Source organism: Chrysemys picta, chromosome 5 (assembly GCF_011386835.1).
Source record: "Chrysemys picta bellii isolate R12L10 chromosome 5, ASM1138683v2, whole genome shotgun sequence".
In the NCBI taxonomy this organism is placed as follows: domain Eukaryota; kingdom Metazoa; phylum Chordata; order Testudines; family Emydidae; genus Chrysemys; species Chrysemys picta.
The window spans coordinates 36,192,259-36,219,185 of record NC_088795.1 but is presented as its reverse complement, the minus strand read 5'-3'; the positions used below and the strand labels follow the sequence as shown (position 1 = coordinate 36,219,185).

General features: G+C 46.0%; 1 protein-coding gene across 1 annotated transcript; it reads left to right on the top strand.

Moving 5' to 3' along the window:
* The first annotated feature begins 217 nt into the window (after positions 1 to 217).
* NEUROG2 (neurogenin 2) lies at positions 218 to 5,708 on the top strand. Its single transcript, XM_005287938.4, has 2 exons — positions 218 to 3,239; positions 3,701 to 5,708. The coding sequence occupies exon 2, from the start codon at positions 3,702 to 3,704 to the stop codon at positions 4,431 to 4,433; it is 732 nt and encodes a 243-aa protein (XP_005287995.1). The 5' UTR covers positions 218 to 3,239; position 3,701; the 3' UTR covers positions 4,434 to 5,708.
* Positions 5,709 to 26,927: the final 21,219 nt, after the last annotated feature.

Sequence of the window (26,927 nt, the reverse complement as noted above, 5' to 3'; positions counted from 1 at the left end):
AATTGATTTTGCACACTAAAGTATGCTGTGGGCTTCATTTGATTGTATATGTCTTTAGCACAAATTCATTTTCCGTGTTGGACCGACAAAGACCAAATTTGTTGACCTCCAGGGCATGTTGCAAGGCCTATGTGTTCACTCAAGACTTTTGCCTAAGAGGGTGGTCTGGAGAAAGGATGGGGGTTGAGTTTTGGTCGTGGACTGACCAGGGTTTTTTGTTTGTTTGTTTGATTTGTTTTGTTTAAGTCCTTTTGAGCGGATATTGTGTCAGTGTGTTATATTTCACATTGTTGTTTTGAAATTGGTGAACCTGTGACTCGATAGAACGAATGGCACATTAAAAATTAGAAAATAAACACATCGCCAAAAAATGCATTTCCGTTCATGCCTCTGAATTTCCCTGCTTTTACAAGGGCGAGGGAAATACAAGGCAACAGTAGATATATCATCTGATCTGTCAGGTATGAAGAGGAGTGTATATGAAACATCTCTCTAAAGCTGCAGAAAACCCTCTTGTTTTCAATCAGTTGTATTGCTTTATTCGTTTATTTCTTTCAGCATGTTGAAACTCTGGCAAAAAAGGCAGATTTAAGATTTTCTTCATATATGTATTTTAACATCTTACTACAGTATGTTGTAATAAAAACTATGTATCTCCAATGCACTTTTTGTCCCCCCAAAAATTTCCCCCCTTGCTTTTCCCTTTTCTCTTGGTTGGTTCTTCAAACACAAAATACAGCATAAATGTACATGAGGCAGCTTCCTTCTTAATCTGTCCTCTCTCTTCCCCGTCATAAACTGGCATTAATTTCTAAGTGTAGTGTGTTTAAGACAATGTTTAAAAGCCTTTCCTTTCTTTTTCTCATATTCATTCTAAAGTTGTTCCGAGTTCGCAAACAATGCTAATCATAACTCGCCTTTTGTTTTATTTTTGTTATTATGTATTTTAGAGCCTTAAACTACACGAATGGACATAGAGCAGAGAAAATACGTTAGCACAGAAATTAAAAAAAAAAAAAGGCTGCAAAAAAATGACGAATCTCGTGCAAGCCTGTTGTCATGGCTTTATTATTTCCCGTATGTGTCATGAGTTGCCAAGAAAGGTTTCATTTGCTCAGATCCCTCCAGAACAGGAGGTACAGATCTTATCCGCACATGGGCCTTCCAACGATTTCAACAGACCACATTAGCTGCACTTTTCTCCTCCTTTGTACGGCAAGAACTCTTTAGATGTCCTTTCCTGAAAAAATTAAAATGGTAGCTATTCTGGCAATGGATTTTCTATGTTCTTTTCAAAGTTCCCCCTCTCCTAGCCTGGGTAAATCACTTGCAATGCTATTTATCATCAGAGCTATGGTGTGTCATAATTATTTCATTTCAGGACATTTACAGATGCGAATCCTCCCCTACAAATCACCCAGTCCTCCTGGCAATTCTGCTGTTGAAGGATCGCTATCTAATGATCCCATCGCTATCTAATGATCCCTAACCCCCTGAATCCGTAGCCACAGTCTCTTTAATCCTCCCTCTTCCAACAACCACACGCGCATCATCTCACCGGTGTCTTTTGGCTACAGGATTCGAATGCCCTCCGAGGCGTAGGGAAACAGAAGGGAGGGATTTGTTTAGGCAAGCAAGCCAGAAGGAAACTATTGGAAGAAGGCAAACGAGGAGCACTGGCTAGCTGAGGGGACTCTGGACAGCTCCTTTCCTCAGGGCAGGTCTACACCTCGTGCGAAACACACTGAGCAAGCTAAACTGGGCAAGCACACACGACGAGGAGCGGGAATGCAACTCATTCACTGAAGCGCTTGTAGTTATGCCTTGGAGACAAGAGTTCTCCCCCCCCACCAGGTACCAGATGACAGCACTTGGGCTTCCACGCCACACACACACACACACCTCTATTCTGACACACCCATTGTCCTGCTCCACACCTGCTACCCTTACACACACGCCCCTCCCCAGAAAGGCGTAGATAATCTTGCTCCAGGCTTGTAACCCCCTATCCAGCAATACAGACACCTTCCTTCTTCACATCTTTGCACGCGGAGTCTCTCCCCAGACACTCACACATAACCCTACTTCATGCCCTCCACCATGCACAGCTAAAAACCTCCTCCTTCACACCCCCATCCAGTACCACACACTAGAAGTCGTTCTACTCCGCATCTCCCCCCCACACACACCCCTCCAGAACAACCCCCCCCCCCAGCTCAAGATCGTACTACACCACGCCCACAATATTATTTGGATAGACCTATACGGACACACGTGCTTCCCATCATTGTATCTTTCAGTTGTCAATGTAGGGTGTAAACTGTGCGGCACAGAATTTCATTGAGTATCAACCACTGAGCTGCCCTTGTTCTCAGTGGAATCTGATACATCAGCTCAAGCTTCATCTTTTCTATCGGTGCGTCTGTGTGTCCTGGCCTGTACGTCCGTCTCTCTGTGCATTCGGGTCCGCGAGGAGAGGGGACTGGAGGGGGGTTGAGTTTTGGATACTATAGTCCCCCTCCCCTTCGCTGCCCTCCAGCCTAATGAGCTGCTGAAAAGGAGCAGGCTCCAGCGCGCGTGGCTAGCGGGACTCCCTGATTGGCCAGCTGCGCCTCGCGACCCCCATTCATTAATAAATTAGCGGCACGCTCCAACCGAGCGCGAGGCACCAATCACACCGCAGAGCAGCCGGGGCTGCACCACACACTTTATGGGGATCAGATAAAAGAAAGACAGGGGAGGGAGGCAAGGGGTGCAGGGGGCTTTAAAAGAGAGAGAGAAAAAAGAATGAGATGAGTGATGATAAATGAAATGAAAAGAAAGAATAAACCCTGGGAGGGGGAGGGGAAAGCTCAAGGGGCCCCGGGGGTAGATTTGATTGTTTTCTGGGGGATATATAAGGGGTTTTAAGGAGAGTCGTGTGCCAGACACACAGCCACTGAACCTCAAGCAGCTTCACTTTAACTGGAGTGCCGGGGCGCGTGCCAGCAGCTGGCCCCACCAGGACTCGCTCTCACACACCCCACCAACAAAACACAGGCAGAGGCAGCAGGCAACCGGCCCTTCTTCAACTCCTCTTTGGCAAAGGCAGCTGGACCCCCACCCCCTATAACAGTGGGACCCTCTCCAGGAGAAGGGAGGGGGGGACACACGCAAATCTGTCCCTGAAGATTGCGGTGAGGGCCAGTGCAGGGAGAGAGCACTCCGCAAAGAGACAAAACATTGTAAAGGGGAGCCAAGTAAGTCACTGAGTCTCTACTTCAAACTTTGCGCAAAAAACCCCTCAGTTGCTGAGAGCAAAATATCTTGTGCTGAGTCCGGCCGCTTCTCTCTCCCTGCGTTCGGCCTGCCCCGCTCCAGCTGTTTTAAAGGGGAGAGATGTCAGGTTCTCAGCAGAGAGCGGCCGGGGGTGGGAATGCATCCCTGCGTTCCTATGGCAGCGCTGGCTGCGCGGAGTTGACTTGCCGGGCTAGAGCTAGAGCGGGCGAGGAGGAGAAGTGCCGTAGAGACCGCGGGGACAACGTGTGCGCGGGGGGCAGATCGCAGCGTGTGTCAATAGGCGCATGACAGCTACATGGCCAAGGGTGGGCAGGGAGCAGGGGGGCGCCCCAGTCCTGGGGCGGGCGGGCTGCAGCCCTGTGAGGCCGGGGAGATGCGGGGACATGGCGTGATGATGGGGCTTCTCCCGCTCTCGTTGCAGGATGTTCGTGAAGCCGGAGAGCCTGGAGCTGAAGGCGGAGGGAGAGCTGCTGCTGCTGGGCCCGGCCTCGCCCTGCTCCGCCTCGCTCACCCCGCTCTCCTCCAGCGCGGAGGAAGAGGAGGACGATGAACTCCAGGCGCCCTCGCCGGCCCGCCCGGCGGAGGAGCAGCAGGCGCGGCTGCAGCTGAGCCTGAGGCGGCACGAGTGCAAGCGGCGCTCCGGCCGGGCCCGGGCCGGCTCCCGGGGGACCAAGACAGCCGAAACGGTGCAGAGGATCAAGAAGAGCCGGCGGCTGAAGGCCAACAACCGGGAGCGGAACCGCATGCACAACCTGAACGCGGCGCTGGACGCGCTGCGCGAGGTGCTGCCCACCTTCCCCGAGGACGCCAAGCTCACCAAGATCGAGACGCTGCGCTTCGCGCACAACTACATCTGGGCGCTGACCGAGACCCTGCGCCTGGCCGATCACTGCGGCGCCGCCGGCCTGCCGGGAGCCCTCTTCCCCGAGGCAGTGCTGCTGAGCCCCGGCGGCGCGCCCGCCAGCACTGACAGCAGCCCCTCGCCAGCCTCCTCCTGGAGCTGCACCAACAGCCCCCTGTCCTCCGCCTCCTCCTCCTACAGCTGCACTTTATCTCCCGCCAGCCCGGGCAGCTCCGCCTCAGACATGGACTACTGGCACCCAGACAAGCACCGCTACGCGCCGCCTCGCCCGCTGGCCAGGGACTTTATCTAACAGCCCACCTCGCCCCGGCGGTGCAGCCAGCCCGGGCCCTGCTGGCGGGGTGGCAGCTCGCATAGTGCTGGTGCAATAAGCCGCGCGGGGGCTGGAGAGCTGGCGTAGATCCCAGGCAAGAGATTGGGGAAGGTCACAGTGGATCTGACCCAAGCTGGGGTTAGGAACAGCCCCCGCCCCGCAGGGGAACCTCTGGCAGAGACACAGGCGGAGGCCGAGCGCAGGGAAAGGGCTGCGAACAAGTCGGACGCGCTAAGGGACTGCGGGGCCTGTGAATCTGCCAAGGAAGCGACACTGCGTGATGTGCTCTCGTCACCTTTGATTCTTCACTGACATGTTAATGTATGACGGAAAAGTACTTGCGCAGCTGAACTATAGGGCCGGTAACAATATTAGCCGCAGATTTGCAATGCCTGGCATCTGCTTTCTTCCCAGTGCTGCCTCAAGGCTGTGGGAATTTCACCTGTCAAACCAAACTTTTCCTCTCTGATGTGCACTTTGTTCAGTTTCCCAGCTTTGTCACAATGCGTTTTTGTCCCGTCCTTCTCGTTCCTGCTCCCTCCCCCTATTTTGCCATCTGTCTCTTATGATTTATAAGGGGGGAAAAGTTGTTTTGTTCGAGGCCCAGGTTAGAAGTCATTGTATAATTTGTAGGCTTTGTAATGATTGAATACAAGCGTGGAAATTTAGGCTGAACTCTCTATCAAAAGAAAAAAAATGTAGAGGAAAAGGGGGGGAAAAATCAGGAGGGAGGATTACCTCATGCATTATTTATCTCGACCCTTTAGGGGACTAGGCACTCCCCCATTCTTTCAAGAGATTAAAAATAAATCAACAAACTGAAAACCTAAACAGACACGGAGCATTACAGCGATCAGCCACACACGTGTTCACATCTATTTATTATAAAAGAAAGATTTCATGGAAGATATGTATTTTTTGTATATTTCACAGAGTTTATTCTAGTATGTATTTACAGCTGAAAAGCAAAGGGAGTGTTCTTAAGATAAATAAAATATATAATTTTCATAACTTTTGTGTAGCGTTTCTGATTGGATTGTTTACGTATCATCTGGCAGCAAAAGGGGCGAGTGTCATTTATTGTAACCACGAAAGTTTAGGGGGCATTTCTACGACATGCTAAGTGACTTAACCCCCCCCTCGAAAGCCAATCCAGTAAAGGAGCTCAGAGTCGGTAGTATAGGATCAGGTGTTATTAATACAAACACTAGCTATATTTGCGTGTTTACATGTAGATAAACACATGACAAAGCGATTGCGGTGCTTAGAGACACAACACTCAGGAGAAGCGTGTATAGTTCCCTAGAAAGAGGGGCAAGGTGTAGATGTGAACGAGTAGACCATAAATAGCTGTTTCGAAATAAAAAAGAGTGAAATTAAGTTGCTTTACTCTAAAAATAACTCAATTGGTTTAAGACTTCAGCCGAAATTATATGATTTTACAAAATTAATGTTAACCCATGCTTGAAGAAAACTTGAAAGGTACAGCTAGAAACAGTACCCTTACCTTCCATAATGTTAAATCTTCACCGCTTTATTGTGCTCTGAGTCATAAAAATAAATCCACTAGCCTTTACTGTGTATAAATCCAGAGATGTTGTGAAGTTGAGGCTGCTTGGTCAGTTGACTCATGATGCAACACTGAGGAAAGCGAGATCAGAGCCCTTTTGCTAAACCTTGCAGTTAATTTAAATTCAGGGAAAGTGTACTGAAGAGTCTTGCCCTGCTATTTGCAGTGTCTTTCTACGTGTGGATTGACACAGAAGGGAGTAACGTGACAAATTCTCATCTGTACAAATCCGGTGAGATAAACTGGTTGAAATAGCCGTTTAATCCGATCACTCCCTCAGTTTAAATGGAAAGGGATATAAAAGTAAATATATTCGTATGAAGTCGATTCTTCCTCTGTGCCTCTCAGAGGTTTATGATTTTATAGCATCACTATTGTTTCCAACGGACACCGAATTTACCAAACGGAGCCTCGCAGGCAATGATCAGGAAGCCATAGATCCCGTTACATACAGCTATTATTTACTCAAAGCATCTGCGCTAGCAACCCGTTCACAACACACAAAACTTCTCTCCGGACTGCATCCTAGGCCAACATCATCTCAGCCCAGGAAATAACACAGAAAATTTAGAACAAAATCCTGCTTGTTTTTTGAAGTGAGCAGGTGTGCATAATCGAATGACTTCAGGACAGTTCTGTAACATCGATAAAAGTTAGCTACGTTTTTGTTCACTTCATATATTTTAGTTTAAGGACAAAGTGGGGGAAAGAATCAATTGATCCCAGCTTTTTAAAAATTGCTGCTGGCCACGCATAGGAAATTTTCTTCATCCCAAACAGTGTACTGTATCCAAGTTTTATAACATCGATCCAGTGAGCTGTGAAGGCTCTGGTGGAGGTTTCTAGCGGATCGATGATCCTCAAAGAAAAAACACCCAAGACACAGTAACAGCTGCTTGCGTTGTTCTAAGAACGCCATCGTTCTGTATGTTCTCGACAATCACTTATCCCTCATTTAATCACGTCCACTTATTTAATTCACACAAGCACACACCAAGGCCTAGCAAGGAACTACCCATTTAAAAATCGTTAAATATTAAATGATTCCCTCCCCACTACAATAAACTATTCAAACACACACCAACACGGACTTATAGTCGTCGGTGCTACTGAGCAGGATTTCAGCCACCAGGAGAGTATCGTAGGGATAGTGTGAAATAGTAGGTCCGCTGCAGGCCGTCACTACCTCCTTGCTTGCTAGATGACTGAAGGTTGTCACCCAATGCTACTCTTAGATACGTCAGATACGTGTGTGTGTGTGTGTACCCAGAATGTAGATCTGAGAGATGTGCATTTGAACATATAGCTAGGTGATAAATATTATGGCATAGACTTCATTTCTATTCACTGCTGAAGTTGCTTTAAAAAAAAAAAAGTACAGTCTTGGGAGAAGTTACACTGATGTTTTCCTTTGTGGCGGAACAACGATGGAATCTATGTCTAGATCCTCAGTGGCATCAGTTTATGAAGCCAGAGTTTTAGGCTGATCACCACCCTTGCAGGGCTTTTTATTCACTCGTGAGCGCTTGAAGTAATTGGTTGTGTGTAGAGGACTATAGAGTCGACTGGATTTTTTCCAAGAAATGCCGTGTTAGGGTCTGTTTCTCTGAAAGCAACTAACTTTGACAGAAATCGGGGGGGGGGGAATCTAAACCACGTGCGAGGCTGTGGGCCAGATTCTGCCCCCTTCACTGCCGCCGTGTAGTGCCTGTCTCCGGTCCTTCGTTATTGTTCTCTAGAAGCGAAAGGAAACAAAGTGGAGAGGGCAGATCACGCGGCCTCTTTTATAAGAAAGAGGGGTTACGATACACAAGTCTTGGGGCCCCATGAAACCGGCAATAATCCATCCCCAGAGCTCCACCTAAAGCTAGAGGCGAAGGCTGGAGAAGCGGATAGAGGCAGGTACCCGAGCTCGCTCCTCTTTTATCGATTTTGAGCGGCCCTGGAAGGGGGCGGGGGCGGAGAGCAGCAGCGTGAGCCCTTGTCGGAGCACACGAGTCCCGCAGAGCGGGGGTACCCCTGCATGTCAAACGTCTGCTCAGAGAGCCGCGGAGCGGGCAGGCGAACCGCCACGGAACAGACACGAACGGGATCTACACACGGGCTGTATGAGAACGATTCACCCTGGGCGACCTCAGCCCAGATCGCCATGGCCAGCCAGCATCTAGCGTCTGGGATAGGCGGAGGAGCCCACGGTGGGCAATAGGTCAGACCCCGGAGGTAGTCGCAGGGCTTCAGACTTAAGCAGCCCAGCTCTCATCAGGCAGTGTATTACCAGGAGAGAGGGGGGATCTGATACAGGCTGGGTAATCACCCACACTTCCTTCCAGCCAAGAGCCCTCCTCCTCTTTAAATGTCCCAGGAGGGGATCCGCTCGCACTCAGTAAAGCCTGCTAACTCCCCTGACCTCGGTGGCGTTACCTCCAGATTTACAGCACTGTCACTAATTAAAATCAATCGGTCCCATCGTCATCATCCACCCTAGAGCACTGGGTGACTTCTGGGGACAAACACCTGGAACTCATTACAAAGGCGCCAATCCCCACCAAGGAACCGGCGCGGATGAATGTATTAATTAAATAAAATGCGCAGCCCATGAATTCGCCCAGTGCCACGAGATCCTGGGAGCGTGAAACCCGGCCCTTAAAACGCAGTCCCAAAAGAAAAACGTGTGAAAAGAGAATTAGTGAAATTAGGTTAGTCCAATAAAACTTGCGGGGTTCTCTCGCCCCACCCCTCCCCGGCAGCCTTGGGCTAGAAGAGCTATCTGGCCAGATCTATTGTTTCCCACCCCGGCAGGGGGTTATTGTGGGATAAATAATTCTTTTTTTAAAAAGTGGGTATTTGCATAATCACTGCTTTGATGTGGCCAGCAATCTCAGGCTGGGTCCCCCCAAATCAGTCATTGGCCTGGAGGAACAAAACAAGACCCACTCTCTCAGGCCACTGAGCGTGTGGGGCAGCGCGTCAGACTAGCTTCACTTTCTTCTTCTTAACCATCCCATTTAATAACCAAACTCTAGGAATGCAAAAAAAAAAAAAAAAAAAAAAAAAAAAAAAAAAAAAAAGGGGGGGGGGGGGAATGGTGCTTTTATCTCTTTTCAAGCCAGGCCCCACCGATTCCATTGTCCCGCGTGCACTTTTAAAAGGCTCGGTAACACGTGCGTTCCTATCCCCCCAAAGGCGAAGTTTCCCCCCTATTAAAGGCTGTACCTGAACGTCGAATGTCGCTACCACGCAGGTGTGATGAGCAACGCGCCTAGGTGATTAGCATTTCATTATTCTTTTCGGGGCTCCCTCCAGCTCTCAGCAAGGCAGCACAGGACTTGGAGCAGGACATTTCTTCTCCTTGTTTATTTCCAGTCTCCAGTGCCTTGTTCATGGGCTAGAGGAGAGAGCGCCTTGTCCTAACAGGAGTACTGAGAATAGACTCCACGCACTGGTTGGCAGTAGGGCTACGGGAATGGGAAAACATTACTTTACAAAGCCTGGTTTGGGGGTTCCTTATGAACCAGAAACGTGAGGCGGGTCTTTCGGGGATCTTCAAAATGCTCCAGATTCACCTACGTTCACTCTGGCAATAAGTCAGATCAGATCAAAGACAAACATACATATGGATTTGAGGCGAAACCACCATCAACTGTGTCCAGTTCTGGCCACCACATTTCAGGAAGAATGTGGACAAATTGGAGACAGTCCAGAGAAGAGCAACAAAAATGATTAAAGACCTAAAAACAAGAGCTATGAGAGAAGATTGAACAAAAAATTGGTTTGTTTAATCTGGAAAAGGGAAGACTGAGAGGGGACATAACAGTTTTCAAGCACATAAAAGGTTGTTACAAGGAGGGGGGAGAAAATTGTTCTTCTTAACCTCTGAGAACGAGACAAGAAGCAATGGGCTTAAATTGCAGCCCATTTAGGTTGGACATTAGGAAAAACTTCCTAACTGTCAGGGTTGTTAAGCACTGGAATAAAATTGTCTAGGGAGATTGTGGAATCTCCATCATTGGGGATTTTTAAGGGCAGGTTAGACAAACACCTGTCAGGGATGGTCTAATACTTAGTCCTGCCATGAGTGCAGGGGTCTGGACTAGATGACCTCCTGAGGTCCCTTCCAGTCCTATGATTCTATGCAACTCAGTGGTTTCCACCCAAATCCAGGCAAGAACGTGGTGGGTGCAGCTGAGTTTTGGATTCAGACAATAAAAAGAATCGGAGCCGAGATGAGTCCCATTGAACCTCACCTCGGGGGGCACAATGTCTTCGAGGTCTCTTTTAAACGGCTCCAGGGGAAAGCTCGTGTTATGGTTTCTGGGGATGAATAGGAATCTCCTGAATTTGGAGAGAGATATACAGTTCCATTAAACTGAGCAATAACGTGTCCCAGGGAAACGAGCTGAACATGTGCTAGAAAAGCCAATCATTCCTCCACAGCTATGGCATAGAAGACTTGAGGAGAAGGGGTTGTGAACGGATCCTATTCGTGTACATTACAATTGTTGTACAGTTCCTGTCCGTTATTGAGACCTGCTGGTTTTACTTGAATTCCCCACTCATCCAGCCGTTCAGAGCGTGAAAGGAAATGTCTGTTTTTATCATTTACTGGCTGTAAACACAATGTGAGCCACTCTGCCCGAATACAGAGGGGGCGGGAGGGAGGCTCACCACTCTGCCCTGTCAGCCTCTGTCCCTTGCAAATAAAAGACCCTCTCCCACCCAGTAGGGCATGTGCCTGACAGCAGTTCGAGTCTCTGTCTTCAGCTGAAAGAGCCTCTGCCTATGGTAGGAACACGGGCCTTCATGCTACCACGGCTCTAATTTCTGAAATGCACAATTTAAAATAACCCTGAGGTGCCCCCTTTTACAGTTAGTGGAGTGTGAGCAGGTTAAGCACAATGCCTCACCAGTGAAACAAACACCACCTGTCTGAAGGCAGATACTGTACGGATACCTACAACTGATGGCACAAGGCAGGGGCAGATTTCAAACACATGCCCCTCTAAGAGCTTAGGTGATTTTTGTTAAAATTTTTACTTATTAAAATATAGACGGGCTCCCCCAGTTGGGCCAGAGGAGGCAAAACCACAAGTACTATCCAGTCTATCTTGGCGTTTCCTGCAAATACTTCAAAGTGGACAAAGAGGGGACTATTTGTCTATCCACCGAGAGCGGACGTTTACAGGTCTAAGCGCTCCCGCTTCCTACTGACTTCAGCTGGAGTTGTGGGTGCTCAGCATTTCCCGGGGGGAAATCAGGACATTAGCCTATCACCAATAAAGTCAATACGTGCTGGGAGTGGGCTGTAAAATGGAACCCTGCCCGTGCAGAATAAGTGGGGAAAAATAGGAGCCGGTTTCCATAGCAGCACCTTGCCATAAAAACGTAATTCCTCCTGACAGAGAGGTCATCTTCCCTTTACAACGAGTTTATGATCCCTGTGTGTATTGTATTTGGGCATAAAAGCTTCTCTGCACCGTCAGAGCTCAGCGGGCAGTTCTATGACTCTCGTGGGGGTTTATTGCCCTCCTTGGCATCAGAATAGCGACGAGAAGCCAAAGCAGTGCCAGCGTAACAAAAGCGTAACCCCCCAGGGCTTGCGTTTGCTTTCTTTCACGTAAGGCATAAATCTTGCCACATCTCGTCATAACTAAAAAGAGTGTTCCTGACACAGCCATAATTCGGCTGTGTCATTTAAACAAATATTCCACCCTCCTCCCCCTAGACAAATGTCTGGAAGCAAAGAGAAAGTGGGGCTTTAGTGAATGAATGGCTAGGGCTGTTGATCAGCTGTTACCCATCCTCGTTCCATCCAGGAACTGATCACTCTGCAAAATTAAGTGTAGGAGGCTAGACAATAATATCTAAGAACTGTAAATTCAACCAATTTGTGTTCCTGGGTAAATCTGAACATACATAGACAGTTCGCAGCTAAGAACCAGGAGCAACACAGATCTCGCCCCCTTCCAATAATAGAAGGTTATTTTCCGTTGAATAGGTGGCTTTGCCGCCAACCCTTTAGTTTATATGCAATTATTGATGAGGAATTTGTTTTGCATTCTTGATTATTTCGTTTCTTTGTGGGTCTGAGCCTGCACTCCATGCAAGTTTTTAGTACCCAAGGAATGAAAAAAAAAAAAAAAATCAGGTCTTGCATGTGTCATTTTCAAATTAGCTTATCATAATGTTTGACATCATGCCAGAGAAACAAGTAATCCGATTGTACTGTCAAGTAATTCAGTTAGGATGTATAGAGTTAGTATGGTATTGTAATTTTTGGAGCATTAACAGGTATTCAGTCACTGCATGATTTTTAATATTTCAGCAGTTTCAAAGTTATTTTACATTGAAAAGATCAACCATTGTGTTATCAGTTAAAACTCTTTGCCTCAGAAAATATATGTAAAACTTAACTAAACATAGCACCTCTACAACAAAACAAAAACACTTGTTCACAAAAATGTTTGTGATGTTCTGTAACAATAAGATTTAACAGCTTTTAATGTAACTTGCACAATGATCCCTCAAACCCATGAAAAACAGAACTGATACTGAAAATCCACATAGACCCTTGACTGAGGGCGGCCCTACGTGGAGAGCCCCCTCTGGCAGGTCATAATATGACATGCACATCTGCCTCAGTTTCCCCATAGAATCCACCAGGATAAAGTAACATTGTCTCTCTTAGCAAGAAATTCAACTGCCAGTCCACAGAGCCTCATAGTAAGACACTTCTCAAAACCCCAAAGTAAAACTAAGTTATAATGCAGCAACTCCCCAATCCCATTGAAAGGTCACCAATTCCCCCTACACCACCACCATCCACCAGAAAGTTATTAAACACTATCATGGTCCCTTCTCCCTGAGAATTGTAAGACCCAGTTCTCTCCCACAAGTCTTCTCTGGTAGTCCCAGGTCAGGTCTCCTGTAACAGAACTGCCTGCAGTATTCCAGTCAACCAGGCCTCCCTGCCTGCAGTCCTTTCCTGGCTCAGGGAACTGCCTTCCAAGACCAACCCCTTGTTCTGATCTCAGCTTTCCCTAACCAGATGGGTTCCTCCCCATCTTCCCAAGAGCCTCTGCACAATCTCTCCTTTAATCTGTCAGGGGGTCACCAGCTCTGGCCAATAACAGCCTTTTGCTCTTTCCAATGGCTCACTGTAAGAGCTTTCCTCTGCTACTTCTTTCTGGGTGTCTCCTCTCCTCCTAAGACAGCTTTCACCTGCCCTTCTCTGTCTCCCTCAATCAATGGTCTTAGGCAGCTCTGACTCACCAGTTCTCTCTTAGCTTCTTTCAGGGGCCTTCCAGGCAACTTTCATCTGACTTCCTTCAGGGACTTTTTTCATGTAGGCCCCAGCCCAGATGCCCTTTTTAAAGCCTAATTGGGGAGAAGAGGGGAAGGGAGTGAGCAATTTACCAGCCACAGGTGCACAGACCATTTCTTTCTTAAAGTGCCAATGTCACCTTGAGACAATCCTAAACTAGGTCCAGGTCCTTCAATGACAAAAGCTCATGTGGAAATTTGCACTCAGGAGGAGTCCCATTGACATTAACTCCATTGGGACTAAGCAGCTGTGTAAAGTTCTGCATGTGCTTAAGCCAGGGGCCTTTAATGGTGTAGTTGATGCCACATATAAACATAGGCATTATACATGGGATGGTGATTAAATATGCATGCACTACAATTCTGCATACTATCTTTCCTACAAACTCTATCCCAAAATATTTACAGGGTTCTTGTGCATACAAGTCCAGTTAAATTGTTAGCAAGGTCATGATCCCACAAAGACTTACACAGGCTTTTAAGTCAATAGGACTTTTCACAGTGTGTAACATTAAGCATGTAAGTAAATCATTGCATATTGGGCCCTAAAATAACAGGGGGAAAGGAAAAACAAATCACTGGGCTGGGAGTCTGGAGACTTGGGGTCTATTCCCAGTTTTGCCGCTGACCTGCTGGGTGACCTTCGGCAAATCACTTTATCTTCTTTGTTTCCCTTCTCACCTTTTTGTCTTTCTTGTTTATTTAGACTGTAAGGTCTTTGGGGGGGGGGACTTTTGTCATCATGTGTTTATACAGTGCCTTGCACAATAGGCTCTAGGCACTATTGTAATGCAAACAATACATACAACTAATAGTCAAAGGAGAAAATATTGTTTTTCATGTGATATTTGGAATGAGATGGAGAGTTGATATGGCAGAGAAGTAGAAAACAGCTTGTTGTAGGCTTCTCCTCATCCCCATCTGATAGGGAATAATAATAAATAAAATAAAATAAAATAATTACTACTAATAATAAACACATGTAACAGGGAGGCAGTGAGCTGTGTGGATGTGGCTGGTGGAGAGAAGAGTAGAGAGTTCAGGGACCTGGAACACAGATAACAGGAGGGAGGGACACTTGAGGTATGCCTGGCTCAGAGTGAGTTATTCTCCCTGCAGGGCTTTTCCCTCCCTTTCTGTTTTTTTTTCCCCTCCTTCCTCATTTGACTTTCTGTGGAAGGAGAGGAGGCAACAGGGAAGTAGTTCTTCATGCTTCTGAAATGTGCTGACAATATGTCCCCTCCCCTCTTTAATGGCTGGTCCACTGGAGGATAACTGCCTGGTACTGCTACCAACTACTGGAGTAATTCCTGTAGCAGGGATTCAAACTGCTGAAAACCCAAGAAGTATATAGGCTGATGGGAAAGGGGTAATGCTAACCTTGTATAAATATAGGAGGATCAGTCTTTTTACCTCTTGCTTCTTAGTTGGTGGAGATGACAGTAGCCTGGTGCCATGAATTTTCCTTTGGGATAGGCCAGGGGTAGGCAACATTTCAGAAGTGGTGTGCCGAGTCTTCATTTATTCACTCTAATTTAAGGTTTCACGTGCCAGTAATACATTTTAATGTTTTTTAGAAGGTCTCTTTCTATAAGTCTATAATATATAACTAAACTATTGTTGTAAGTAAAGTAAATAAGGTTTTCAAAATGCTTAAGAAGTTTCATTTAAAATTAACTTAAAATTCAGAGCCCCCCCGGACTGGTTGCCAGGACCCGGTCTGTGTGAGTGCCACTGAAAATCAGCTCGCGTGCTGCCTTCGGCACGAGTGCCATAAATTGCCTACCCCTGAGATAGGCTATCTAAGAAATACAGAAGGGTCATTCTGCCAGAGTCTATTGCACTGAGAGTGGGAAGGATGGGAGGGACTGAGGGATGTCACTGAAAAACATATGGGGGCATCAGGGAGGGGATTAGAGAGGGCCAGTCATCTGGGAGACAGGCTGCATGGAGGTCATGGAAGGCTTTAGGTGGGCAGTTTTGAACTTGACTCAGAAATGAATGAGGAGCCCATGAGGATGAAGTTGATATGGTGATGTTTGTGTGGAAGAAAGCAAGCAGCCACTTCCTCTGCATACAGGTGTCTGGAGGTCTTAATTTTAGGAGACCATATAGAAGACAAATGCATTGTCAAGAGAAGAGGAGATAAAAACATGGATGAGCAGAGCTGAAGCTGAGGCAGTGAGTTACACAATGTTGCTGAGGTAGGGAGAAGGAGATTTCCCAGTATGGGAGATGAGGGAGTCTATTTGGAGAAGGTTAGTCAAGGCGGAGTCACTAGAGGTGTCAAAGGATAGGTATAGTTCTGTATCATCAGCATTATAGTGGTAATTAAAGTTAAAAGTAGAGAAAACACAACCAAGGAGAACAGAAAAAAGCAGAGCCCGGACAACTGTACTTTGTTGGTGATTCTAGTAGGGTGTGTCTTGTCTCAGAGATGGAGAAAGAGCAATAGATATGGAATTATGTGATCAGGGCATGTATCCACACCGCTAAAACTACTATTACAATCAGCAACCTTCTTAGCAGTCTCTGCAGAGAACCCAAAGAATGAATGGTCAGGGAGACTGCACTCTTTCTTATCCCTGCAAGCTGTCTTGCCTGGTCAAGTGTTGAGGCACATTTGTGGGAAATGGTGGGGCTTTTGTAACGTCTGGTGTAGTGAGACAAAGAACTTCATTCCCCAGTACACTAATAAATACTGAATTCACAAGCAGCCATCCAACTGTGGCAAAATACTAATAAAGTCATAGGAAAAGCAGCTCATCACAATCAGGTTTAGAATTGGGCTGGAACCAAAACTTCAGATCCAAACATTCCCAAAAAGTTGTGAGAGTTCAGAGATGGATCCATACTTCGGCTCTCAGGCCCATCTTACATTCTGTGCTTTTCAAAATTGACAAATGAGAGGCTTGCAGCATGGAAAGACACTGTCGATTTTAAATGATCAAAACAATGAGGTTTATTCGTAATATGTTATTTGTGTGTTTTTGAAAGGCCACTTTGCAATGAAGAAACACCACTTGCTGCATACAGATAGGTGCGCTGCTTCCTTTGTGCAGAATCTGTTTAATACATGCTTTACATCCAAGCTTTCCCAATGCTTCTCCAAAGTTGATTCCTGCGTCTTTATGAAATGCTAGATGGCCGCTTCAGAGCCATATACAAGGCCAGAGTATTCACTGGTGATGTCAACAGGCCTTCTGTTTCACCCAGCTGAAGTAATCAGATAAACTCAGCGTGAAGGAATAAAACTGAGCCAGAAGCAAGGCTAACGGTTAAATGAAGGCTAAGCCTGTGTTTTTCAAGCAAGCATAGAAGGCTTATTGGGAAGAGTTTGACTCTGTGGCAAAGCGCTCAAGGCAGCTGCACTCACCAGTACATTCAAGCTGTTGAACAGTAGACAGTAACTGCTTTCCCTAATCTTATTTTTGTAGGTAAGGACAACAATCATACTCAGAAATACAGGCACTCTCTTTCAGACTGGCAGGATATGCAGATCCCAGTGTAAGGGTCACAATTGCAAATGTACGCATGTGCCCAAGCAAACAGAAAATGTTCTATTTATAACCTCCTCAATTAGTGATTTTCATACACAATAAATAGACTATAAGCCCTTTGAATTGCTCTGCAAAAGGAAACATTCTGAGAACTAGGGACTTGGCTGTTGGGAAAAGGGATGGGTCAATGAGGGTATCGATAAATGCAAAAGTTGGAGACACTGTCCACAGAAACACAGAAACAAATCCTATACTGACTGGGTCCTGGCAAAATTTAGCTTTCACTGTACGCTGATTTGGCCCAGGCAGTATTTTTAGTGTATATTATTTAAAAGGGTCTAGATAAATATCCCCTGCACAATCTTAATTGTGTGTACTTCTTGTATAATGAGCCCATTTCTACAGCCCTACTTACTTAGGCAAAAATCCCATTGTGTTCAGTGAGAGTTTTATCCAAATAGGAGTCACAAGATCTGGCCCAGTATTTAGACACCAACCCCCAGATCTTCAAAGATATTTAGGCATCTAACTCCGTGATGATAAAGGTTCCTGCTGGTCTTAAAGTCTATTAAACTGTGAACATAAAAGGTTGCATAACTTCAGTGGGATTGCATAGGGCTAAGTGGGGGCAAATTTGGCCCTAGTAGTTGGTCCTGAATGGTCAAAACTAAACTCAGCTGAACTGCCAATGGGGCTCTGAGAGCTGTCTGCAAGTATCTAGCTTTATTCTGTCTGCTATTTTTATATCTACAATAGTTAGCATGGTGTATTAAATTCAGAGTATGTGATGAAAGGCAAGCAAGAACATTAGATGGCAAAAGAGAAGCTCTTCCTTTTAAAATAATTTTTGCTCTCAAATCTATTTCTCTTCAGAGGGATTTTTTATTTAGTCTATTTATTTATTTGGCCGCTTTTAATTAGAGATTGGATTGGGTCTCTGAGGATTGCTCTATGTTTCTATGCCAGGGAGTTTGAGAAATAGTGCAGCAAGTTACTGAAAGTTGTTCTTACGGGAAAGGAATATTGATTGCCTTAGCTACCATGAACAATCTTGCTCTCTCTCATCTTTTAATAAAGGAGAAAGAGAGACTGGACCAAAGCTGATGGCATATTTACCTTCATGAGTTTTTTAAAAAAAGTTAATTACTGCTTGGAGCAAGTTGGTATGGCTGTCCTGAGCTGTCTTTTATTAGTAGTCCCCTTCATTAATTTCCCTTGCTGGATTTGCTGCTAATAGCTGCTTGGTCCCAGACAGCACAAAGCAGCATCTGTGCCATTGAGCAGAAAAGCGGGAGTCAGGCAAAGGGGGGTGGGGGTAGACGCCGTTTACAAATCAACCCTTATTAACATGATGGCCTACTCTAGAGGGACTGCATCCCTCAGCCTCTAGCATCAAGCACAGCAGTTTAGACTTCAACTTTGCTAATATCAACTGGTGCTCCCGAACTAAGGAGAGAGACAAAAACCACCTCTTGCATGACCGTGCAAGTTATATAGCTCAACTGACTGTTAACGTCGCTGGACTCATTAGTTTGGTTGATTATTTTTTTTAAAACAGGGGACGGGAAGAAGGAGATGGTTAAATACAATAAAACAGATGTAATAATACACTCATGTTGAATAATATAATAATCAGTGATGCCTCACCGACAAAAAAAAAATAATTAGATACTCAATTGTCCTGTTTTTATATGGGAATGAGGGACAGACAATACAGCTTTGAAAACAGCTATATTAGTTATTGTTATGGAGCCAACTCCTGAAGACCTTAAGGTATGTCTACACTGGCAGTTACAGCGCCGCTCAGAGAGTGCTGAAGGGAAACCACTGTTGTGTGTTCACACTGACAGCTGCCTGTGCAATAGCGTGTTCACACCTGTGGCACTTGCAGCCGTATTTGAAGCATTGCACTCTGGGCAGCTATCCCACAGAGCATTTCTTCCTCTTCTGCCGCTAAGAGTTGTGGGAAGGTGGAGGGGGCGCGGGGCATCTTGGGTCCTATCCCAGTGCCCCGTGATGCATTGCTTCGCATCCCAGCAATCCTTGTGCTTCCATCCACATTTGGCGCCATCTTTCAACAGTTTGTGTACTGCGCACTCTGCCTCTTTGGTCAGCAGGAATGGATCCCAAACTATTGACCAGTATGCTGCTCACTCTCACTAACACATCACGAGTGGCAGTGGAGTTATCCCTTAAACTACAAAAGCAAGAGGAGTTTGACACTGGTCTTGCCACACGTAGTAGCTACAACGTGAGATTGCTTGTGGCATTCACGGAGGAGCTGACCACAGTGGAACACCGCTTTTGGGCTCGGGAAACAAGCACTGAGTGGTGAGATCACATCGTCATGCACATCTGGGATGGCAAGCAGTGGCTGCAGAACTTTTGCATGAGAAAATCCACATTCATGGGATTGCTTGAGGAGCTCGCCCCAGCCCTGCAGTGCAAGGACACGAGAATGAGAGCTGCCCTGCCGTTGGAGAAGCATGTGGCAATTGCACTGTGGAAGCTGGCTACTCCAGACTGCTACCAAACGGTCGCTAACCCTGTTCCGGTGGGAAAGTCAACCGTTGGACTCAGGTTGACGGAAGTCTGCAGGGCCATTAATTGCATCCTGCTCTGAAAGACTGTGACTCTGGGCAATGTGCGTGTCACTGTGGCTGGCTTTGAACAAATGGGCTTCCCTAACTGCGGAGGGGCGATAGGTGGCACGCATATTCCAATTCTGGCACTAGACCACCGAGCACATTAAGCAGAAGGATTATTTCTCAATGGCTCTCCAGGCACTTGTGGATCACTGTGGCAATTTCATGGACATTAATGCAGGCTGAGCTGGAAAGGTGCATGACACACGCATCTTTCGGAACACTGGCCTGTTCAGGAAGCTGCAAGCAGGGACTTTCTTCCCAGACCAGAAGATCACTGTAGGGGAAGTCAAAATGCCCATCGTGATCCTGGGAGACCCTACCTACCCCTTAATGCCGTGACTTATGAAGCCATACACAGGGCACCTTGACAGCAGCAAGGAGCGGTTCAACAACAGGCTGAGCAAGTGCAGAATGACTTGAGTGTGCTTTTGGCTGTTTAAAGGCCTGATGGCGCTGCCTATATGGAGGCTGGACCTGGCCGATTACAATATTCCTATGCTTATAGGTGATTTAAGGGGTGGGGCTCATGGTTGGTCACCTGCGGGCAGGGCAGTACAGTTCAAACTGATGACCAGAGAGGAGAGAACAGACATTGTGGGACGCCACCTGGAGGCCAATCGCAGTGCTGTAATTACCGTGGTGTCTACCCTGGCACCGCGTCACTGTACCCTGGCGCAGAAAGCTGTATGCCTCTTGTTGGGGTGTTTTTTATAGCGCTGCAACTGCACAGTTTCTGTGCACTAAGTGGCTTGGCAGTGTGTACACCTTGGGAGTTACACTGCAGAAAGCTGCTTTACTGCACAGAAACTTGCCGGTATAGACAAGGCCTTAGTCAGGACCAGATTCCACTCCTCTGGTGCCTGTTGTGGCACCTTACTGAAATAGTGGTCCAGTGAAGTAAAAGGGATTAATCACAGAGTAATGGTCTACCCAACAAGAATGTGACCCTCAGGTTTTAATCAGGCCTCCTTCAAGCAAAATTACCATTGTTTCCCCAATGCCACAGATTTACATCTTTCAGTATGGTATTTTGTATTATCAGGCATGCATTTCTAGATTGTTTATTCACCCGTTTGGTGAGCCTGGGACATGTAAGATTGAAGTCTCAGGGAGGGATGAATTAAGACATTCTGAGCAGTGTGGGCAGAGCGCATTCTAGAGCTCTCATGGGCCCACCCCCATGCTGTGGCAATGGTGCTTAGGCAATGGCCCCCCATCCCTCCTTGGGGTGGCAGCAGTTTTGGACTCTAGATGAATGGGGCAGTTCACACCTCTAGGAACTATTGAGCTATTGTTTCAGGCTGCCTGTAGACTCAGGCAGGCATCGCTTCTATTTGGCTCACATTCAACTTTTCTTTGCATTCATGAGAGCTGGAGACGCTTTTTTTTTTTAAAGTTGTTTCTGAGCTCATCATAGGATTCATTTAAAACATGTACATTGAGTGTAATCTACAAATAATATATATGTGGGATTTATTGAATCCATTTAAAAAATAGATTGGGACAGAAAGAGGGGATGAAAGTGGATTTAAAAGATAGGCGAGATTATTAACATTATTTTTCGTTGTGAAAAGTCAGTCTTTTGCATTGTAATATTAATTCCACCTTCGTTTGAAATATTTCTGGAACTCTCCTTTTCATTTATTGCTGCAGTGGCTGTCTGGTTTTTTCCCCCCTTAATAGCAAAGTTAGGGGAAAAACTCTCCTTTAACTTTCTGAGGGCTAGATTTTGCTTTCATTTCTTGCTCTGTGCACAGGGCAATGCATTGGTGCACCCCCTCCCTCCAGAAATAACACAGGGATGGGCAGAGGCATGATTCCTTCCTAACGTCCCCATGTTTCAGGTGGGGAGTAGAAACTTGATCCTGATCTATTCAAATAGTAAATTATTACCGGCCCTGAGCTGGCTCAGCTGTGCTGGCTGGTGCATTAAGGGGGAGCCGAGGTTCTGGCCTCTCCCCTCCCATCTCATTCTCTGACCACCTGCTTTGGATGGGTAGGTAGCCGGCATGGTGTGTGTGTGCAGCAATAAATATACCTAAAAAAAGTATGTATTTTTCTTGGCTACTATTTGATTTGTCTCCGGGTGAAATAAAGGTGCCAGATTCTGGCCGGACTCACCTGTTGTGCAACACTATTGAGGCCAGTGAGGGGTGGTGGTGGTGGTGATGGGATATACAGTAAGTTAGGACAGAATTACCCCTGCAGTTGCCATGTTAAAATATTCTACTCCCTGATCCATATGCAGATATTGATACTTATTGCTGCTCTCCCTACCCTCTGCATGCCAATCTCCCCTCAATGTCAAAAGGAGCTCAATCACTGACTGTATCTACCACCATATAGATCTAAGAGCCAGACTTAGCCCTTATGGAGGTGATGGAGAAGCAGCTGATGTCCTGCTCATCCATTCAGTAAGGATTAATCCCAGGCTATGATATCCCTTGCTTTGAATAATCAGTGACCAGAGACACAATCTAACTAAGGAATTAGAAGGCAAACCAGATTAAAATAAAATCCATTCCACTCTAGTGCAGCTGTGGCCATTCTGGAGGGATGGCGTTCTTTGTAGAAACAAAAGAGTGATTGGAAGTGATGGGAAGCCTCAGCAGAAACATTATTTTTCTGCTCTTGGTAGCATCTCCTGTGAATATTCAGTGTCTGCTCCTGCTGCCACTGAATTCAAAGGGAGCACTGCTATTGTCTTTAAGGAGAGCAAGTTTCTGTTTGAGCCCTCTCTCCCACCCCCCTCTATTCCTGTGAATGAGAAACTGATCATAAAGGCACCCATATGAGACTTATCCAGATAAAGTCAATTGAATGGGTAGCTAAAACCAGACAGTCAGTGAGCAATAACTGCGCTGTGCTGAGGCCAGAGCATGCTCCATGAGGCTCTGCAATTCCGGAGGGGATAAGGATTTGCATCCTCCGTACTGCACTGTGGCCAGTTCAGCAAATCCATTATAAACATCCAGCGTAATCCCGGTTTTCTGTGAAGGAGCAGGCCTTCACACTGTTGGAGTGAGTCACGGGAGGGGGATTGGATGGAGAGGCGGCACAGTGGGCATTGTTCTAGGCAGGCTTGTCTGGTGATGCTCTTCTTCAGACAGGCAGCAGTCGCCGCTGAGTGCCTCTACAGTGCACTGCTGCTGAGATCTAACTCACTTAGCCCCCCCTTCCCCTTGCAGATGGACTCCGTGATGATTGCATCATAACTGATTTAACTGAGGCAGTGTTTAATCCAAAGGGGAACACAGGTCCTCCAGCTACATCCTGCCCCCTCTTCTGTTAAATAATTAACACAGCTTTCCTTGTAACTGTCACCCCAGATTCCTGCTTGCTGAGAAACTGCAGCAATACATGCATTGATGTGTTTGCCATCCATGTGGAGAATGAAGGTTATTCAGAGGAGGAATGACAGTTACAGGCTGGTGGCATGCAGGCTGTGGAGTTAATGTCGCCACCTGGACCCTTTTAACCTCATCTGCAAACAACTTTCAGTGTTTCAGCAACATTACTCCAGTGATTTCAAACCAATCTGTCAGAGACACAAGGAGCCAATGAAAAAAAGCTTCTCTCCAGTAGAGTTTTTGGATATTATTTTTATGGCTGGGTAATATTCCCACTCTAGCAGCCCCTGGGGGCTGTCTCAGAGGCTTGGGAACAGCCCTGCTGCTGCATTGTTCAAGGTGTCGGCCTCCTTGCAGGGGGGAGTTAAAGTACTGCCCACAAAAAGCACAATCCTACACCACTGGGAAGCCAAAGGGGGGTAGGTGAGGAATGGGGAAAAATACAGGCCCTTCCTTCACCTGCCTGAGAGGGCCTGGCCGGCCATGGCTCTCAAGCCGTTTCACCAGGCAGCAGCCCCGGCTTCCAAGGGCTGGGGAGGCGATAAGGTGCAATCCTGTGCCGCATGCTCAGCGGCACTAAGCAGTGATCCTCCCTTTTAAGGACATGCCCATCTCCAGGCTTGAAAAGCTTCACAGGTGCTTGCTGGGTTGAGGCTCACTGTGCCCAGGGGAGGTTTTTAACCCCTTCCTGACAGGAGTGGGGATTTGCCCCACTACAAGAAGTAAGATCTGAGGCGTCTCAGGGATCAGTGTCTAAATTTAGGTCTCTGGATCAAAAAAAGTGTGTAGATTACCTAAAGGAGTGCGCCATCTTGAATTCAAGAATACATATAGCTGCCACACAGCTGGAGAGGTTGCTCTGAATTCATTGTTGACACCAATGTGAAAGACTCTGAGTGATGTCTCAGACCAAGAGAGTAGAGGGCAAACATTTATATAAAGCTACTAAGGCCATTTTATTCAATAATGAATCATTAGAAGAGAAAGATTCTGGGCTCTGCAGAGCTCTTTTTACACAGGAAATGTCCCACAGTACTTTGCAATTATGTTAAATGCTGGTAGTACAGTGGAAGTGTCCATTGCCTCCACTACCTTCTTGCGGATAGTTCCATGGAATCCGCTGCATTTTGGGACATCCTAATTGGCCAGGCTATTCGATTTGCCCCATACACTTTATAAAAAGCACCAGGGGATCCCCAGTCTCCACTTGGATACTCAGAGACAGAAGTAGAAGGGACCACATCTCCTTGGAAGGACAGAAAGATCTCTTCAAATTGTCCAGCACACCCCCCACAAACTCCTGGCAGCACCAGAGTGCAAGCACTGAGTATAAACCCGAGCCCTTGTCTGTTACTTGAACCAACAACATGCAGGCTGAGAAGAGAGAATATTTTCTTCTCCCCCTACTCAGACCTAATTTCCTTATGAATAAAATGAAAATATTCTATAGAGACCAAAACACAGGCCACAGAACAGCTTTTGTAGAACGATCATGCTAACACTTATATAGTGCTCTAGATCTTCAAAGTGCAATATAAACATTAACTAACTAAGCCCATGGCACCCTTTGGCAGAGGTAATTTATCATTCCATTAATAGATAAGAAAATAATTGAGACTCAGTTAGGTTAAGTGATTTTCCCAAGGTCACATAAGTCAATAGCAAAACTGGGATTTTTGGTCACTAGGTCCAAACTGAAATCTGTAACCTAGAAATGAAAAGCTCTATATCCAGCACCCACCCATGAGTCATCCAAGCCCCTGTTTGGGACCTGTTAATTCTATAAATAAATAAAATGGATAGTTGCAGTTCCCTGTGATTCAAGTTGCTGCCTGCTGCCATTCTGAACCTAATTCTGATGACACCCTGATTTTACACTGTTGTATCTCGATTGATTTATCAGTTACTTCTGATTTACATTGGTGTGAGATCAGAATCAAGTCCTAGGCCATAGTGGCTTTGGCCAGTGAAGCCATGCAAGGAGAGCTCCCAATAAAGGAAAATCCACCTGGAGGAGGTTTCAGTAGCACAAGGCACCCATAACCCCCACACTGGTGGGGCGAGGGAAAGAGCCCTGCAGCTGGCCAATGCAGCCTCAGAAATGGACAGCATTATGCTGTTGAGTAGGCCTGGCCAGGGCACCCAGGATTCAGCAAATAAGCAGGCAGCCTCTATCAGGAGGGCCCCTTTGGATGCCTGGTCACAGGTTATAATGTCCCTGCCCAGGGGTGAATCCTCCTGGGTTTAGGTGGTGCAGTTTGTACCCCTTTGTGCTAACAGCAGTGACTTGATTTCCAATGGGGTATTTGTTATTTGTAACTAGTCACTACATTACAAGGGAAGCAGCAAAACTGACCAGGCACAAAGTGCTGTGCTATGCCCAAAGGAACCCAACTAACACAACTGAGCAGCACTTGGCAATCCAGGTGATTTGCCTTTGTTTAGGCTGCCAGTAACCCTTGTAGCTTGTCTGGCAGGCGGTCATTGCCACTAGCTACCGAGTGACACACTAGCTGCTTCTCATTAAAGGGCTGTAGTAACTGAGATGCTTATCCGTGACTCCTATAATCCTGAGCTCCCTGACTCAGAAGTCTTGCACCAAAATAAATGACAGAGACAGACCATTACCATGTGTCCTTATTTCAAACAACTGCTGCCAGGGAGATGTGCTGAAAGAGCAGACTGCTGAGGCTACCTTTCGTAAAGCGAGCTCACAGATAGCTGAGTCAGTCTGGTTTGTTACTGCTAACTCAAAGGCAACTATAAGCTAGAAACTCACTCAGGGTTAACCAGGGCAAAGAGAGAGCCCATTTTCGAACACCCAGGGAACCACAGGAAGAAAACTACCAAACTTGGGTTTTGACCTCACCCACCAAATACTTGTTGAAAATGGATATAAAATGTTAGATCATCTCCTTGCGAGCCAGGTTCTGATTCCTTCCTCACAGCACGTAGCATCTCAGTATTCTACTCCTCAAAGCGACAACACTGAAGTAATTGGGGCTACACATGGAGCGATGGACTATTCAGTGTTAATAATGGGATCAAACTCTGGCCTTGTGTGGTTTAGGTTACACAGCATCTCAGAAAAGACTGGGGACCCAGTTAAAGGGCCTGATCCAAAGCCTATTGGAGTCAACAGAGAGACACACATGAAAATACAACCTTGTGTAATGATGTGATGTGCATTCCATCTTTTATAGTGCACTGGGAAAACTCAGCAAAATGGTGTCATGCACATTTATTTTCCTAATGATTTATGACAAACACTGGCAGATGTGGGCCTTTTTACAGTGAAAAGATACAGGTATAATAAGGGTCTGTAATTTGTTAGAATAAAGAGATACTGCCAACTTGCTTAAGACTTAAAATTTAGATTTTTGTTAAGAAAAAAGCTTTTTATAAATCTCATAAATAGAAAAAAATCATTTTGTAAAAATTTAAATGAAAAGATTTATTTGTTTTTGGTTTCTCTGTAACAGCCCCTCGGAGCAGAAAGGTGGGTAAATGGTTACGGTGAAATTCCTTGCTCCATCACGGCTTCCTCCAGAAGTCCTTGGGAGAATCACTGCAGACAATTACCCACAGGGATAATTATACTTGTTCACATCACAGGGACATTTTGAGGATAAACACATTAAAGACTGTCAGGCGCCCAGATACTAATCTAATGGGTGCCATATAATTATGTGAGATGGATAGATTGTGAAAGAAAACAATACCGTTGTTCTAATACATGACAACCAAAAGTGAAACTGACTAAAAATAGTGAAAATGATCAGTTTAATTTCACTGTCTACCAGAGTGAAATCAAAAAGTAAAACAAACAATATAAACTGTAAATTAGCTATTTAAAATGCTGTCAGTTTTAATTATTAAAAGTGTTATTAGTGCTGATAGTTACTAAGCACGGCAGTGTTAGTTGCTTATAATTTATTAGGACCCTTCAACCAATCTGAGAAAATTAAAAAAACACCCCAGTGAATTCTGTACAAAGGCTTTAACGTAACATTTTTGCAGCCTATTAATTCCTGAAACCTTACTATCTTTTTTTCCTTCAAATTCTATAGATGTATTTTCCAGAA

Coding starts and splice junctions, on each gene's coding strand:
- NEUROG2 (XM_005287938.4), top strand. CDS start 3,702: ATGTTCGTGAAGCCGGAGAGCCTGGAGCTGAAGGCGGAGGGAGAGCTG.